The sequence below is a fragment of the Tursiops truncatus genome, chromosome 16 (genome assembly GCF_011762595.2).
Source record: "Tursiops truncatus isolate mTurTru1 chromosome 16, mTurTru1.mat.Y, whole genome shotgun sequence".
Classification (NCBI taxonomy): Eukaryota; Metazoa; Chordata; class Mammalia; order Artiodactyla; family Delphinidae; genus Tursiops; species Tursiops truncatus.
In genome coordinates, this window is record NC_047049.1 from 76,835,856 (window position 1) to 76,854,288 (window position 18,433).

General features: G+C 39.2%; 2 protein-coding genes across 6 annotated transcripts in view; one reads left to right on the forward strand and one right to left on the reverse strand.

The window, feature by feature from the left end:
• Window positions 1-18,433, forward strand: part of ERO1B (endoplasmic reticulum oxidoreductase 1 beta) — an 81,094-nt gene that overhangs the window by 60,844 nt on the left and 1,817 nt on the right. For 2 of the 4 annotated variants that reach the window (XM_019941522.3, XM_033842569.2), the window contains exon 16: window positions 2,026-2,363. The exons of 1 other annotated variant lie outside the window; for it this stretch is intronic. In XM_019941522.3, coding sequence (XP_019797081.1) covers window positions 2,026-2,035 — 10 coding nt within the window. In that variant the 3' untranslated portion in view covers window positions 2,036-2,363. Of the gene's footprint in view, window positions 1-2,025; window positions 12,042-16,933; window positions 17,493-18,433 lie in introns of those variants that run through there. One more of the 4 variants, XM_019941518.3, reaches the window with a different exon arrangement.
• The window catches only part of GPR137B (G protein-coupled receptor 137B), a 50,806-nt gene continuing 41,716 nt past the window's right edge, over window positions 9,344-18,433 (reverse strand). The window contains exons 5-8 of one of the 2 annotated variants that reach the window (XR_004522649.2): window positions 17,700-17,828; window positions 12,227-12,351; window positions 9,886-10,211; window positions 9,344-9,684 (exon numbers count right to left, since the gene is read on the reverse strand). Coding sequence is in view for 1 of the 2 variants with exons in the window: in XM_019941523.3 (XP_019797082.2) it covers window positions 10,100-10,211; window positions 12,227-12,351; window positions 17,700-17,828 (366 nt within the window). In the remaining variant the exon portion in view is untranslated. Of the gene's footprint in view, window positions 10,212-12,226; window positions 12,352-17,699; window positions 17,829-18,433 lie in introns of both variants that reach the window. The other variant, XM_019941523.3, reaches the window with a different exon arrangement.

An 18,433-nucleotide genomic window follows, 5' to 3' on the forward strand; every position in this document is an offset into this window, starting at 1 on the left:
ATTGAAGATTTTAGGTGGTTGTTGTTGTGTTTTGCTTTGGTCTAAAGGACCTGCTTCGGCAAAGGTGAATAAGTAATATCCCCATGCTACCTAGCCAGATTTCATGTGCCTGCGGTGGGCTGGCTCAAGAGGATTCTTTACTTAGAAGCTGTAAATCAGTTTCTATTGATTGTGTGTTTCTTTGCCCCTACTCCAATTTTAGAAATTTTTGTTTAATAAACCAAAAAAATCGCATAAATACTTATTTAGCAGTTTCCATCTTGATAAAATTTGAATGGAATTGTATGGATTTATAACACCAAATGAAAATACTATATACACAAAACTTACTATTTTAAAGTAAGCATTTTTAAAGGACTTTATTTCAGAATACAGTCTATGCAATGCTCTTTCAATCTGATTTTCTTTGGTAGGGTATTTAAGTAGATAAATTAATTCATACCTTCTCTAAGCTTCCCCTTTCCCCCACCTTTTCTTTTTTAGTTCTTCGTATATAAATGGTACTTCATGTGACTTGTACCAACAGATGACTTCATAAGTCCTAAACTGTCATTTTTTAAACCTAGGATTTAAATATCCTTAATATTTAAAATATTGATTATTTTAAAAGGTGTTAGTATATATAATGTGATTAATTCGGAAGGTTGCATCTGTGAAGTCACGCGGGCATCAGTCTTTCATGAAGTAAATAAGTGCTCTTAAACCCATATCTTATCCTGCCAAAGTCTGAATGTGTTCACTGATGGTTTTTAGTGACATATTTTAACTTGTATTTAGTTGGCTTATCCCTTTTAAAAATACTTAGCCATCCCTTGGAGGTCTATGGTTTGAGGGAGTAAGATCTCACTATTTAATTATTTTCTTACCCCATTTCTAACCTTTATAGACCTGGAGTTTTCATTTTGTTGTTGACAGTGGTGGTATTTCTTTTAAGTTGAATAAAACAGGCTGACTTGGTTGGAGGCTCCTCTACTTTTTCTTTTCATTTTTAGGGATGCAAGTTATTGTCTGGTGGGAGAGGGGGACCTTCAGGTAAATTTGTCTAAAAAGTGAATATCTAAGTAATCTTGCTGGTAAATTAATAAGAATTATTCTTAGTGTTTTTCAGAGTCTAAGAAAATGTGAATGTTTTGCACTTTGCCTATTATTACTGTAAGTTTAAAAATCTTTTTGGTAGTGTCACTTCATCGTTCCCTCAGTTAAAGATAAAGGCTATTATTTAAGCTCTGTTTCCTGGAGAAGATCTTTGGTCATTTCCATTTCTTGCTTCTTTCCTTTACTGTGATTTGTTTCAAGATTAGTTACAATTGTGTATTAGAGTGAGTTCTAGGATTAAAAGATCTAGTTAGGGTAAAAAGTTCTTTTAAAGGTTTTAACAGATCTTTCACTACCAAGAAAATAAACAAATGAAGTATTCTTAAGCTGAAATCTATTTGATTTACTTCATTTTACCATAAATTAGATTGTGGCGGGCAGCCTACATTTTTGTGTATGTGTGTGCTTTTCAAATGAATGTGTATGTGATAGGAATCTTTGTTTTGCGAGCCTGGTGATGTTTTATGGTCCTTGTGATATAAACTTTCCAACTCACATACCTTTTTGTTGTCAAGTGATACTAGAGTACCGACTGCATTGTGAAAATGCTTGGCATTTTGTCTTTATCTCATCACCTAATTTAAAAGTCCAACACTTGATAATGTAACTTGACAGAAATGATTGTACCAGCTGATAAAGTAATGAAAAGGAAGAAAAGGAAAATATTCCTTCCTTCAATGGCATGAGTTTTTTTTTTTTCTTAAGTGGCATCTATGTAAGTTAGAAATACTGTATATTAAAACTGGTAAATTTAAATGTTTCTCTTGTGTTGATTCTTAGATTATGAGGAGGATCAGACAATATTAGTAATAGTTTTTACAGTTTTGAAATCTGATAAACCCAGCGTTTTATTTTGACATTTTAACATTGTGAGTTACTCAGTACTTATAATCTCTGTACGTATATGAAACACTGTGCCATGTTTTACAGCTTTATCTAGGTGCCACTGTATATAAAAAAGGACAGCTATTTTGATCTCCGTCAGCATTGCCTTCATCTGGAAATTTGGGAACAGTTCACAGTAAACCTCTCAGCAGTTTGCAAACTGAAGTACCTGCCGAAACCATAGCTATTCACCAAAATACAGACTGGGTGCATGGTACCATGGAAATTATTTGGTAAAACAAAACAACATAGACACACACCAAATTTACGTGTACTCTAAGTAACATCTACAGGCGCAGCTTTGATTTTGAACAGAATTCCAAATAATTTGCTGTTGTACCCACCAGATTATAGAAAATGTGAATTAAATGTTTCTGCCATCTTCCTATCTTGTTCTTTTTTTTTTAACCCCCTTTTAAATGTTTCCTTTTATGAGATGAAAACTTGGTTATAATTTGGGCGAAGGGAGAAACTAGTCTGTGGTTGTTTCTTTTTAAAATCATAATTGCACTCACTGGCAGCCACTGTTGAAGGGCTTTGCATGGATTTATCTTCTCAGCAACGCTAGCAGGTAAGTACAATTACTTCTCTGTTTTTAAATATGAAAACTGAGGATAAGAGAGCCTAAGTAACTTATCCATAGTCAGAAATTCTAGGTTATGGGACTAGAATTTGAAACTAGAAAGCCTGACTCTGTAGAGTCTTGGCTCAGAAGGTGGTGTATTTGTGTTAGTTTATAAATTGGCTTATTACCATTCAACTAAAAACTGGGGACTTCTGGCATCTTTTGATTGGTATTGAGTCATAAAGCTTTTTAAATATACTTATTTTATTTTTTGAAAAGGTAATAACATTCACATGGTTCAAAAACCAAAAAATATACAAAGCTCTACAGTGGAACGTTGTCTTTCTTGGGCCCAACTTTCCGTACTGGGCATCCTTCCCTTGCCCTCACCATCAGTAACCTCTGCGCTTGGCTTCTTATGTTTCCATCCATACATCTTTAAGGCATATACCAACAAATACAAAAAGTCTTATTTTTTCTCTCATTTTTACCCAAAGAGTGGCATCATATACGTACTGTTTGCTTTTTATTCCCCCCACTTAGGTTTTCTTGGCAGTCTTCCCATGTCAGTAGATAGCTTAATCACTTTTTTTTTTTAGTAACTGCTTGGTATCCCATTATATGACTATGCAATCGTTTAATTAGCCAATCTCCTATTAATGGGCATTTGGATTGTTTCCAGATACTGTATTGATGCCACTTTACACATATGTAAATACGTACTTGTAAGTCTAAATTCCCCCAAATGGAATTTTTGGGTCAAAGACCATGTGCATTCATAATTTTGAAAGATATTAGAATATCGCTCTCCACAGGGGATGGCTGCCAATTCACATGCCCACCTTCAGTTGAAGGCAGTATCTGCTCCCCCAGCCAATACCGGTGTTATTATCTTGCTCTCCTGACAAGGTGCAAAATTATGTATCAGTGTATTTTAGCTTGTATTTTTCCTATCATGTGTAAGGCTGACTACCTTTAATATGTTCAAGAGCCATATTTCCTTTCGTGTTCATAACTTTTACCCATCTTTCTACTGCACTGTTGATCTTACCAGTTTCTAGGAGTGCTTTATTTATTTGAGATGTTCATACTTTGACTGTAAAGCTGTACTTTTTTTCCCTCCAGTCTACCTTTTGACTTTGCTCATGGTGGTTTAGCCATGGAGATTTATTTGTCTTTATGCAGTCGAATTTATTGTTTTAGTGGCTTCCACACTTCTTGATAATTAAGAAGGCCCTTTTCACTCCACAGCAATAATTCACCTATATTTTCTTCTAGAACTTTTGTGATTTTATTTTTTTAGATCTAAATTTTGACTCCTTGGAGTGTATCCTGGCATGAAGTGCAAGTTAAGGATCCAACCTAATTTTTCCCAGATGATTACCCAGTTAATCCAGTACCATTTATCGAACAGCTCATCTTTTTTCCTCACTAGTTTGAGATGCTATGTGTATCTCATCTAAAATCCTGGGTTCTCTATTTCATGGATCTATTCACTCCTGTACCTGTACCACATTGTTTTAACTACTCAGGGCCTATGTTTTAATACCTGGTACATTGGCCCCCTCTTATCTCCCCTGCCCCCTTTCAAAATTTTAAAATGATTTTTTTAGCTGTTCTTGTTTGTTCCATAGTAGCTTAAAAAAATAAAGTCCTTTAACATAAGAATCATGCTAAAAACTCTGCCCACCTCAGTGTTTTCTCTGGAGCGTTGCCCTTTTAACCACATAATGTGTCACTGTTCTTTTGATACTTCACCTGATAAAAATCTACTTTTTATTATCTGTTGTGTTAATCATTTCAGTATTCTAGTTGCCAGCGCCCAAACAGGTGAGAGCAAAGAGACAGAACGTGAGATGCCTGTGTAGACAGAATTTCATCTCAGTGCTTCCGTTTTAAGACCTAGTTCTCAAATCATTCTTCGAAGCTGTCTTGCTATACAATCCTTATTTCCTTTTTTACTCCATTATGGATTCTTTGTCCAAAAGTTGGATGTCTGTCAAAGATTCATAACAAAACAGGGAGGGGCCCTTAAATGAGTATTAATCTTCTAAAACTAATATGCAGTGTATAAAAGTGCAAGTGCAAGAAGTCACCTTAAAAAAGCCCTGGTGATATATACCAGAAGAAACGGGAATTGAATATTCACTCACTGTTCTAGGAGCTGGGCATATAGCAGTGAACAAAACAGACATATCCCTGCCATCGTGTAACTTACGAATTCTATAACCTCACTAGGTTATATCTAGTTGATAGCGAGAATGCACCCAGAGGAAGACTACAGTTGACCCTTGAACAACATGGGTTTGAACTGCACGGGTCTACTTAACATGCAGATTTTCTTCAGTATATACATATTACAGTACTACGTGATGCGTGGTTGGTTGAATCTGCAGATTTAGAACCGGAGATACGGAGAGCTGATTACAAAGTTACGTGGATTTCTGACTGCCTGGGGGTCAGCCCCCCTAACCTTCACGATGTTCAGTAATCAACTGTGTATCAGTCGAAGAGGAATAGGTAACACAGAAACCTGTCTAGTGGAGAAGGTCCCCTCGATGTGAAAGAATCTTATTTGCTTGACAGTGCCATCAAGTTGTCACAGGCTGATTAAAACCGTCTACCTACCACCCCTTGGTCAGGGCAGAGTCTGCGTTCACCATGCATCGTTCTGATATCATTTAACTTTTCCGTGTGGATTTCCTTCACAGACTGTATCTCCAAATGGGTAAGTGTTCTGCTGTCCTTTAACAGGTTTTCAGTCTGCAGACCTGAAGCCCAGACTCTAGGCTAGTGAACGCACCAAGGGGATAGCACACCAAGGATATACAGTAGCACAAATTGAATGGCGCTGGTAAAGCATTATTTGGTTATCCTAAACTCACCCTTTCTATACCTCAATCAGTGCCTTCAAGGAGCACGTATGACTTGGGACTGTAAAGAAACGGGAGGGACTGTTGTAGGTTAGCAAGGGTCGTGGGAAATTGAGGGTCAGAGTCAAGAAAGGTCAGAGTGACAGGGATCAGCAAGAGATTTTGAAGCTCATACAGGCTGAAAAGAAACAGGTCATGGATCCAGCTGAAGAGAGCAGGCAGCTCATCTCTAGTTCTGACTAGGTTCTTAAAGTTTAGAGACAGAAAACATATTCTGGAGATAAAAGACTCTAATATTCTGAGTGGTAGGGCACCAAGCTCCAAAAGGACAGATCAGGTTTGGAGGCTAAAGAATGAATGCTGGCAAGGTATGATTAGTCTCTAGGTAAACGGGGTAGGTCCCAGCGACAGGTCAAGGGATAGAGAGAGAGGTACGAATCCAGCTTTAGAGGAACCAAGTAGATACCATTAGGAGCTGCTGAGTCAACAGGTTTGGATCTGAGGACTCTGAAACCCCTACTTGATGACCTGGCAGCCAGTCTCAGAACCCCACACTGAATGAACCCACATCAGTGCCCAGGCCCAGAGGAGCTGAGTGACAGGTACGGGGAATGAACCCAGAGATCTAGGTTGGAGGCACACGAACATCAGCTGACTTTTAAGGTATTTTGACCCTTTGGTGCAAGGGCTCTTCATAAATACATACCTGCTAAGCGCCAAGAGTAGGGTTAATGTAAGGGTGGTGGTGTGTCCACAGGCTGGGCCCACAGACACAAGTACTGAGCCCAGGGTCTAGCACGTAGTAGGTGCTCAATAAACACTGAATTCCACTTCCTTATCCTCATGGTCCCTTTAAAAAAATGTTTCCTCACTTTAATCTGTTTGTTTATAGTCTTTGAGAAGAATTCCACTATTTAGCTTGATCCTTTCCAAAAGCTCCTCCATCTGGACTATGAAGTCTTAAGTAGTAGTATGCATAGTTAGAAATGCTTCCAATTAAACAAAATTCTCACCTATATGGAATAAAAATTAGAAATGCATATTAGATGTGTCTTTGATCAGCCCTATACTTTATCATGCAGTAATCTAAAGACACGAGAGCAAGTTTTTTTTAAAAAAAAAACAAAGTTTCTTTATTTGGAAATGTTGATAGTTTCAAATATTTAGACCCATTTAGTTCTAATATAAGTTCATCTTTATGGTTAAAAAGTAAAAGCAATATTCTTGTAATACTATGTAAACGTAAATGAGGACCTTTATCTCAAAGCACTTCTCACGCTCTAGGATTTACTAACACTTATTCCTTTCCTCTTAATAGGGGTTAATTGTTCAAGGCCAACAAAGAGCAGTTCTTCTGGATTTTGGTAAGAGAGAAAATTGGGGGATGCATTAGCAAGTGTGCCTGAAGTAAGCAGCTAAACACAATAACCAGCATAGTCATTAGCAGTGTGCCCGACACATTCAAGAAAGAACTGGCATAGCTAAATGTGACTGGTGTGTGTATACTCTAAGAATCAAAACCTCTTAAGAGTCCACAGCTCTGTGTGTTACACTCCGGGTGTTTTAATCATCAGCCCAATTAAATGGGTTAATTGTAGAAAGGAAAAAGAGCCACCGAAGGACATCTTACAGGCAGACCTCATTTTACTGTGCTTTACTTTACTGCACCTCAGATGCTGCATTTTCTACAAATTGAAGGTCTGAGTCAACCCTGCACTGCACAAGTCTATCGGCACCATTTTTTCAACAGCATGTGCTCACTTTGTGACTCTGGCACATTTTGGTAATTCTCCCAATATTTCAAACTTTTTTCATTATTACTATATTTGTTAAGGTGATCCATGATCTTCGATGTTACTACTATGACTTGAAGGCTCAGATAATGGTTAACATTTTTTAGCAATATTTTTAAATTAAGGTACATACATTGCTTTTTAAGATATAATGCTATTGCACACTTCATAGACTACAGTGTAGTGTAAACATAACTTTTATATGCACTGGGAAACCAAAAAAAATCATGTGATTCAGTTTATTGCAATGTTTTGCTTTATTGCAGTGATCTGGAACCAAACTGCAGTTATCTCCAGGGTCTGCCCGTACACAAATCAGTTGGAATTCTTTAGAAAATTAACTCCATAATTAACTCTGTTACGCATATTTCCAGTGGATGCACAGGAACATTCACATGCAGCCTGTTGGTGTTGAATCAGACTTAGCTAAATGATGGTACAAAATTTTCAGTGATATTGCCATACTTCCCCATACTTTTTTAATGTTCAAATTAGGGGAGTTTTAATTTCATCATGTTGCCTTAAAACAAGAGGACAGTTGGGTACTTTAGAACCAGTGATCACCATGCCTTGCTTTCTCTTGGCCTTTGGTATTTCACCTAGGAGTAGCTTTGTTAGTGTACTTGGCAACACAAGTAAATTAGGAAGTTAAAGGAAATTTTAATTTTCCTTTCCACACCATACACACAACATTTCAGAGTATACGTGACCATTTACTATGAGAGAGAGTTTGTTACAATCAGTTTTTCATATTCTAGATGTGTTTACATTACTTGTACTTTAAGGCATTACTTTTCAAAAAGGGAAGAAGAGAAAAATAGGCACTTAAAACATTTTTATCGTTTCTGATAAAAAAATAATAGTTCAAATAATACTAGCAGCTTAATCATAAAAATAGATTACGGCTTTTATCAGTTAATGCTGAGTATTTCAATTTTCTTGCCAATAATAATAATAAGATATTTGTATGTCAAAGGATGAGTATAATAATTGCATGATGTTTTGACCTAATATTGAAGAACTGCAGTACTTCCTGAAAGCATGATTTAAAGGATTTTTAAGCATTTGCTGAGTCTGCCTTTAAATTCTTCTAAGTATCACTAACAAAGATAGTATGACAAGTAGGGTGTTCTTAAAGCTATTTAGAATAACAACTTATAATATTTTAAGGTAACCTGAATAATCAGTGCAAATTTTGCTTCAGTGTAGAATTTTCCCTGGCAGTAACTGTTTTAAATATGTGACCCAAATTCTTCCATATACTGAAAAGCAAGAATGTTGTGTGTGATTATGCAGGGTGAAGGTGTTGGTACACATGAAAAACCCAGTCATGACCCACTGAAAACTTGAGATCCTGACCCACTGAAAACTTGAGATCCTGATTTTTAAATACCATCAAGAGAAGAGAAGCAGACTTGATCACTGTGAAATCAGTGCCCGGAGACAAATTATTCCTGAAGGCCAAACTGGGAAGGAAGACATCAGAAATGGGTTTCATAACGTGGGCAGAACTTGTTAATATAAGTTCCTTTTCATCTGCCCCTCCCCTCTGTCCCTAGATGTGAGATTTCCTAGGCAGAGCAGAAAGATACTTTCTCTCTGGTAACAATGCTTCCTCTAGTACTCCAGCCTCCCTGACAGAGCCATGTACAGTCTCCTATTATAGGCAGTTTTATAAGTGCAGGCCACATATATATGTATATATTATAGACTTGGAGATTTTAGAATGGCATTTATGGTTGGGGAACTAGTATTTCATAACGTGTTTCACTTAAATGAAATACTACTTACAAGCAACTGTCTGGAATGCCCTTTTACATGGCTGAGAGGCAGGACTCATGCTGTAGGATACGGCAGTGCTACTACCATTTTAAACATGCAGCTTCCAGTGGGCTGCTTTCAGAGCTACTTAAAAAGTCTTATTTTAAATATGGTTGGAAACTGTAAGAAAACTGTTAGGATTCCACATAATCTTTTGGCTCAAGGACTCAGGGTTACCTGTTATTAAACCCCTTTTGAGAACCTCTTCGTTGTTCAGTAATGAATGTTCAGTGAGCTGGGAAAGGTGCAGTCTTGAAGTCCTGAGGTAATGGGTATTAGATTCACTGGGCTAACAAACTGTGCAAAAAATCTCTGAATACAGCAGAGGAAGTTTAATAGTGTAAGTCAATTCTATCAGTGTTTTTATTAACTTTATCAACTTATCACTGATGGTATACATTAGTGCCCTGTTGAAAGGAGTACTAAATTTTGGCAAAATTTAGGAGATTCTCTGAGGAACCAACCATCTATGCCTCCAACAACTCTTAAGGAGCCAATTTACGTACTATGCAGTCTGTTGACGTTCTGCTACACTGTAACTTTCAACACTGGAGCTGCAATCGGCTTTCTAGATGTCAACTGTACTTAGAGTCTACCAGAATCTCAGCGATCTGAAGAGGTAAGGATTTGAGGAATACTTTAGTCCAAAAGCCTTTAAAACAAAACAAAACAAAAAACCATCAGACCATATACTGTATACTTTTAAAGTGAATTATGCATAAAAGTCTGTGCAAACTACAACATATATTGCAGTAACATTCTCAAAAAATCCTAGTATATTTTAGCATTAAGTTATATAAAATACATCTTTATAAAAGTACAGATTTTTTTTTGAAGTTTAAATTATACTCACTGAAACAGGCAGCCAGGCTCACTTTTTAGTACTAAAATAAGGTTTTTATCAATCTAAATTATTGCTTAGTCCTATGGAGCCATCAGAAACCTGTAACAAAGAAAAATCAAGTCCTATTTCTTAAGGAAACGTGCCCTAAAAATTCAGCTGTCATTAAATTAGTCTTTCTGAAGATTTTCAACTGAGGCGTCGTCCATATAACTGTTAACTGATGCTACCCATGGCTTGGTTTGTCAGGATCCAAAGTTGAGTCTGGTTGTAAAGTCCCTACTTGAGCCAGGAAGCTGTTAGTTTGTTGTCCCCAGTCATAGCAGTCCGGAGCAAAACTTGAAAAGAAAAAGAGAGATTTCAGTGACGTGAAACATCATGCTGACTGTTGATGGCATGCCAATTTTAGGCGGACAGAACTAGGGTTTTATAAAAACCAGACAATCCCGAAGCTGTTGAAAGTAGCCTCTTGAAGCCCGTTTTCCCACTAAACAGTGCTGTGCACAGTGGCTAAAAGACCACCCACAAGTCACCTGAACTCTGTACAGCCCAGAAGTGTAGTGATACTGCAGCCAATCACTGTGTATAACAAGACGCTTTAGCAACAAATTGTATCTCAATCCTAATGGAGAGTATAGCTCACTACCTGTGTCTTTTTTTTTTTAACATCTTTATTGGAGTATAATTGCTTTACAGTGGTGTGTTTCTGCTTTTTAACAAAGTGAATCAGTTATACATATGTTCCCGTATCTCTTCCCTCTTGCGCCTCCCTCCCTATCCCCCCCCTCTAGGTGGTCACAAAGCACGGAGCTGGTCTCCCTGTGCTATGCGGCTGCTTCCCACTAGCTATTTTACGTTTGGTAGTGTATATATGTCCATGCCAGTCTCTCACTTTGTCCCAGCTTACCCTTCCCCCTCCCCGTGTCCTCAAGTCCATTCTCTAGTAGGTCTGTGTCTTTATTCCCGTCTTGCCCCTAGGTTCTTCATGACCTTTTTTTCCCCCTTAGATTCCATATATATGTGTTAGCATACGGTATTTGTTTTTCTCTTTCTGACTTACTTCACTCTGTATGTCAGACTCTAGGGCCATCCTACCTGTGTGTCTTTGGACAAATAACTTCTGTGCCTTGATATAAAAAAATTTTTTTTCCTGTGCCTCAATTTTATTATCTGTTAGAATGGGAGTAATATTGGTAACTACCTTGTTGGGCTTTTGTGAGTTAATACCTGTAAAATGTTTATAACAGAATGTTACTATACAGTTAGCTCTCAATAATGTACATTATTGTTGTTTTATCATTATTTTCCTCTGTGTAATGGAAAGGGGATATTTTCTTCTTCCACAGAGGCAGTGAGGGCACCCTCAGCTGTGTCTCTTCCGGCACGTGAGAGGTTAGGGCTGCTCCAGCAGGTTATAGAGGGACATACATAGCAAACAGGCAATGCCGTGGGGACTGGAGAAGAGAACAGTTTTAGGGAAGAGAGATGGGACACCTTTTGACCTCAAAGGCCTGGAGTTCACTGACTCCTTTCCCAATTATCTGTGTTCTTTACACCTGCTGGCTGGGTGGACTGTCCTTTTTTCCCCAGCACTATATTTTATTCTATCGTCTGACCAGGATTTCTCTGCTCCCTGATCCACTGAGAAAGCAAGGTATTCTCCCAGCTTTTTCTGACCGTATAACAAGGACTCCTTTCAGACCTCTTTTAAGGTTTTCTAAGGATTTTACTGTAGTAGTAAAGAGCAGAAAAGCAAGCATATCTTTATCATTTTGCCCCAGGGGGAAAAAGAATTTACCTTGATATGTAACGGTAGGTCTTTAAATTCACAAAGGGTTTCATAAGATAAGCTTTCACTTCTAAAAAACACTCAGCCTGAAGCTACCCTTTCCCAGGAACAGTCCAGGGGTCCTGGGAGGACGGGCAGAGTGAAGAGAGGAGCCTGGCAAGCACTAGGTCAGCCCTTTCTGCCCCTCTCGCCCCTGCTGGCCTTGAAGTCCCAGATTCACAGGTTGAAAGAAGGGACAGGATGATCGCTGAGCAGTGGAGTGTGGCTGAAGCGTCCCTGGGCTGAAGAGTGGGAAGGGAATCCAGTAGCTACCCCACCTCCTGTTTGCAGACCACGACCGTGGCCTTGGCAGAGGTCGCGAAGCGCATGATCTCAGGAGGTGGGTCTCGACTCTGGTTGCAGTTAGTCTTACTACTCAGATGCTTCCCCTCCTTTTTCTGTTGGCCTCACCCTACCTCCAGCTATGGGGTTTGATGCAGGCATTTCCGTTTAGTTTGAATCCATTTCATTGGCTCGGCCCTCAGCCTCCTAACCACGCCCCTCCAGCATGAACTAGGGTCTTACCTTCCCTGAAGTCCCTGAGGGGTAATGTTCCAGGCAAGGTCATCATCACTGTCATATCTTCGAGGGTTGTCAAAGAAATAAGATCTGGGACCAAATCCATGGCTGGGGACCATTCCAGGGTTGGTCTGCAAAGACAGTGTAATGGTTCAGTGTATTTTCAGACACTGTGCCTTGCACGAGGCAAAGATAAATAACATCTCTTTCTTGCAAGAGACTAAAGATGCTCTATCCACCTGGATGGAGGTACTTGTAGCTGGAGTGTTCATTTCAGTTACTGTTTAATTTAAGAGGTATTAACTTTTTCTCATCAGTATGGACAAAATCTTCTTTCAGAGTTCTGCTTGCAGCAGTGAATGATCACCGTTTTAATCTCTTACAGAAAAATCAGACAATACCCAAATCAGCCAAACTAGACAGTCCCAAATTAGATATAAACCTGTATAATGATGTGGGCATTCACAACAAACTAAAATAATGAAATGATGAAATTTTGAGAGAGTTTCTTACCCAGTTTCTATAATCTGCCTCTCCTGTTTCTGTCCCCAAGCTGAGTTCACCTCTCAAAAAAAATTACAGTTGTCCACAGGGGACTGGTTCTAGGACCCCCCCCCCCACAGATACCAAAATCCGAGGACGCTCAAGTCCCTAATATAAAATGATATAGTGCAGTCAGTCCTCTGTATATGCGGATTTCGCGCTTGTGGATTCAACCTGGCATGAAATCCCACGTTTGTCTGACATCTTTGTACATATCATTAGTGGTCTTTTTTTTTTTTTGGCCACACGGTGCAGCATGTGGGATCTTAGTTCCCCGATCAGGAACTGAACCCGCACTCCCTTCAGTGGAAGCACGGAGTCTTAACCACTGGACCACCAGGGAAGTCCCTAGTGGTCTATTTAAAAGTTAACCAGTAGAGTATGAAAAAAGGTTATTATAGGATGGATATCTATATGTGAATTTCTGCTTTTCTAAGACTCACCTAGCCAAACATAGGAAGCAAAGCGGAACTTATACAAGGTGGGACACCTTCAAATTTACTGTTTACAGCAGTTCAAGAATGTCTATACAAAGAATGAAGTTGGACCCTTACCTCACACATAAACAAAAAGTAACTCAAAATAGATCAAAGACCTAAACGAAAGAGTAAAAATTATAAAACTCTTAAAATATAGGGGCAAATCTTCATGACCTACAATTTAGCAAAGGATTCTTAGATATGACACCAAAAACATGAGCAACAAACCAAAAAAACAGATAAACTGGACTTCAAAATTAAAAACGTTTTTCTGTCAAAAGACCATCAAGTGAAAAGACAGCCACAGAATGAGAAAATATTTGCAAATCATATATCTTTACAAGGGACATATCTAAAATATATAAAGGACTCATAACTCAATGGTAAAAAGACAACTCAATTTAAAAGTGGGCAGGGAATTCCCTGGTGGTCCAGTGGTTAGGACTCTGCACTCACTGCTAAGCACCCAGGTTCAATCCCTGGTTGGGGAACGAAGATCCCACAAGCCATGCACTGCAGCCAAAGAAAAATAAATTTTTTAAAAAGTGGGCAAAATATCGGAATAGACATTTTTCCAAGGAAGATATACAAATGGCCCATAAGTACATAAAAAATGCTTGACATCATTAGTCATCAGGGAAATACAAATCAAAAGCCACAGTGAGATCTCTATCAGGGCATCCTGAATCAGAAAGATAGATAACAGGGGCTTCCCTGGTGGCGCAGTGGTTGAGAGTCCGCTTGCTGATGCAGGGGACACGGGTTCGTGCCCTGGTCCGGAAGGGTCCCACATGCTGCGGAGCAGCTGGGCCCGTGAGCCATGGCCGCTGAGCCTGCGCGTCTGGAGCCTGTGCTCCGCAACGGGAGAGGCCACAACAGTGAGAGGCCTGCGTACTGCAAAAAAAAAAAAAAAAAAAAAGAATCCGCCTGCCAATGCAGGGGACATGGGTTCGAGCCCTGGTCTGGGAAGATCCCACATGCCGCGGAGCAACTAAGCCCGTGTGCCACAACTAGAGCCTGTGCGCCACAACTTCTGAAGCCCATGCGCCTAGAGCCCGTGCTCCGCAACAAGAGAAGCCACTGCAATGAGAAGCCCGTGCACCGCAACGAAGAGTAGCCCCCGCTCACCGCAACTAGAGAAAGCCCACGCGCAGCAACGAAGACCCAACACAGCCAAAAATAAATTTTTTTAAAAAAAAGGGATGAAAGACTTGAAACCATAAAACTCCTAGAAAAAACATAGGCAATAACGTCCTTCACATCAGTCTTGACGATTTTTGGACCTGACTCCAAAAGCAAAGGAAATAAAAGCAAAAATATACAAGTGGGACTACATGAAACCAGAAAGCTTCTGCACACCAGAGGAAACCATCAACAAAATGAAAAGGCAACCTACTGAATGGTAGAAAATATTGGCAAATCCTAGATCTGATAAGGGGTTGATATACAAAATATATAAAGAACTCATACAACTCAATAGCAAAACAAAAAACAAAAAAAACCACCACAATCTGATTTTAAAATGGGCAGAGGATATGAACATTCTTCCAAAGAAGATGGCCAACTGGTTACATGAAAAGATGCTCAATGTCATTAATGATCAGGGAAATAAAAATCAAAACCACAATCAGTATCTCTGCATACCTGTCAGAATGGCTATAATCAAAAAAAAAAAAAAAGTGTTGGCAAGGATGTGGAGGAAAGGGAATCCTTGAATCCACGTGCACTGCTGGTGGGAATGTAAATTGGTGCAGCCACTGTGGAGGTTCCTCAAAAAATTAAAAACAGAACTACCACGATCCAGCAATTTCTCTTCTGCATATTTATCTGGAGAAAACGAAAACACTAATTCAAAAAGATATATATACCCCCATGTTCGCTGCAGCATTATTTACAATAGCCAAGATGTGGAAACAACCCAAGTGTCCACCAATGCATGGATGGATAAAGAAAATGTGATAACACACACACTAGAAATATTCAGCCATAAAAAGAATGAAATCTGGTAAACCATAATGGAAAAGAATATGAAAAAGAATACATATATGTATAACTGAGTCACTGCTGTACAGCAGAAATTAACACAACATTGTAAATCAACTACACTTCAATAAAATTAAAAAAAAAAAAAAGAATGAAATCTCGCCATTTGCAAAAATATGGTTGGACCTTGAGGGCATTATGTTGTGAAATAAGTCAACTAGAAAAAGAAAAAGGTCAATACCATATGATCTCACTTATATGTGGAATCTAAAAACAAAGAAACCCCAAGCTCACAAATACAGAGAACAGACTAGTGGTTGCCTGAGGTTGGAGGTGGGTGAAATGGGTGAAGAAAGTCAAAAGATACAAACTCCCAGTTATAAAATGAATAAGTCATGGGGATCCACGTACAACATGGTGACTATAGTTAATACTGTATTGCATATTTGAAATTAGTTATAAGAATGGATCTTGAAAGTTCCTACTGCAAGAAAAAAAATTGATAAGCTATGTGTGGTGACACATTAGTTGGACGTACTGTGCTGATCATTTTGAAATATATATAAATATCAAATCGTTACACTGTAAACTAAAACGAATATAATGTTATATCAGTTATACCTCAATAAAAACAAACAAAACAACAAATAATAATGTAACAGTGTAAAATGTCTTGACGCCAAAAAGTTTGGGAACCACTGCTCTAGATAATACCCTAAACAGTAAATATATTCAAACACAATAGCCAAGTAACTCTATACACATACACACAGAGTGTGTTAAGGCTGACACGTTTCCCTGGACAATGAGACCTAAGAGTACAAATGAGACTATCCCTAATGTTCTGTATTCACTTAATAAAATAGTACTTTGAAACTCAACCAGGATGATTCTTTATACTATTTCTTTCTTTCTTTCTTTCTTTTTTTTTGCGGTACACGGGCCTCTCACTGTTGTGGCTGAGGAGCACACGCTCCGGACGCGCAGGCTCAGCGGCCATGGCTCACGGGCCCAGCCGCTCCGCGGCATGTGGGATCTTCCCGGACCGGGGCACGAACCCGCGTCCCCTGCATCAGCAGGCAGACTCTCAACCACTGTGCCACCAGGGAAGCCCCTTTTTCTTTCATTTTAATCAACAGAGATGTGATGGAAAGAACATTAAATATCAAGAGAAAAAAAATAGTACTTTGAACAACGGTCTTTCACCCCTTAGGACTCAGATGTGTACTCTCTCCTTCAGGCTGCCTTGGGTTTAGGGAGTGTAGTTCCTAAGCCTCTGTCACACTGGTGAGAAGGCCCATGGAGCCGAGGAGAAGCACAGTGAGCACGGGGATGTTTGTTAAGAGGCTCTTTCCAGAAAGCTTCAACTGTCTGTCTTCAGAGAAGGAAAGAAAACAAGGCACTAGACTCTGGCCTGGAGTCCCCTGCCCACCTTCCCCATGTTTCTCTGCCACATGATGGGGAAGCATTTGGGTCTGACTTTACAGAAACCTCCAGGTGTTCCCAATGCCAGTAAAGGTCAGACAGAGCAGAGAACTGCTGTCCTGAAGCTAAAAATAATAAAAGGCGAGGAAACTGACTCTCAGATCTAGAAAACAGTGCCCACACACTCTGTCTTCAAGGGCCCATTGGTCAGGCTGTGCTTCTCCACTACCCACCCTGCTCCAGTATGACTTTTTTTTTTTTTTTCCTATTCCTGGCTCACTAGTGACTATCCAGAGATGAATAAGAAAACAAAACAAAAGACAAGATAAAACACAAAACAGGTTAGTTACTGTATCTATGCTTTCCCTGCCACCCTCACTTTGCTTCCATTGGCCAAAAACTGTTCACTATACTTTTCTGTGGGCTTCACAGATGAGTGATTCAAAATCCTACCACTAGTTCCTATGGATGGGATAATTCAGGGAGCAAAGCTTCCGGGAGCCTCCCCACTCCACCGGGTTTGGCATTTTTCTGCCCCGCCCCCATAAAGACATTTATATGAAGCTGGTTGAGCAGAAACGTGACCAAATTGGGGGAGTGACTTTAGCATTCTTCACAATAAGGTTGTATCTCCCCATCACTCCACCCCCTAATCACCAACCAGCACAACACAGGGGTGAAGAGCTGAACTACCATTCTCTATTTTCCTTTGCTAAAATAAAGCTTCTACCTTTGGTTCACAGCAAGTCAAGGCTCAAATACTAGTGAGGTGGCTGTTTCATTAGAATAAAAAGATAATCACTATCTCCAGGCCTCAAAATGCAACTTAAATTTTTTTTTTTTGTAAAATAAAGCTAAACTGAAAAACAAATTTCCCTCAAAAGATAATTAAGGGAAAAGAAAGTCTCAATTAAATAGACAAGGAACTTTTCATATCAAAATAGGATGGAAGAGGCTCTCTATTGAAAAATCTAAGAAAAAATTCCAACTGTATGCTTCGTGATTAGAATTAGGAGATGTTTTCTGCAAATACAAAGTGGTTTACTTACGAGGTCCTTCGCAGAATTTCTAACTCGAAAGAAGTAGACCACTAAGGTGGTAGGTAAGAGTTCCCACACAAAGAGGACCACTCCGAATACTATGTATCCGGCATCTCCCAGCTGATTCTTCAAGTCTGCCTGTTGAAAAGAGAAGAAAATAAGAGTCGCTAGGTTGAGGGCAGAGGAAATAAGTTTGATTCGATTCTTTCTAACATGACAGAGACTAATAATCTAATACAGTGTAATTCTTTCCCCCAAAAATGTGCATGTTGAAATCAGATACTACTAATGGTCCAGACCTCAGGTGGGGAGTTATTTAAACCAGACAGGATAGATAATTATCTTCTTCAAAATATTCAAAGACAGATACTTCCAATCTCTGAGGTTTTATTCCTTCACCCTCCAAGAATCTTCCTTACATCCAAATTAAGTCTCTAAGCTGATTTTCTTTTCTTCAACAACTGAGTAATGAGAATGCTCTGTTGCCTTCTCGCGATTCTTAAGAGCAGCGTATCATGTGTTACCCTTGGTCTCATCCTTGGGATGAACGTGTCAGTTTTTAAACTTCTCTTCACATTAACCACATCCTATGATTTATCCTTTAAAGCTTTACTGCAGGCTAGATTGTCTAGAAAAAAATTCTCTGAGTCCAGGATGTTTACCTGCCGGACCCGTGAGATGGCTGAGTGGATGTGGATAGCAGTGCTGTCCTCTCTGTAGGGCAGAGGGAAGGTGTGTGAGGT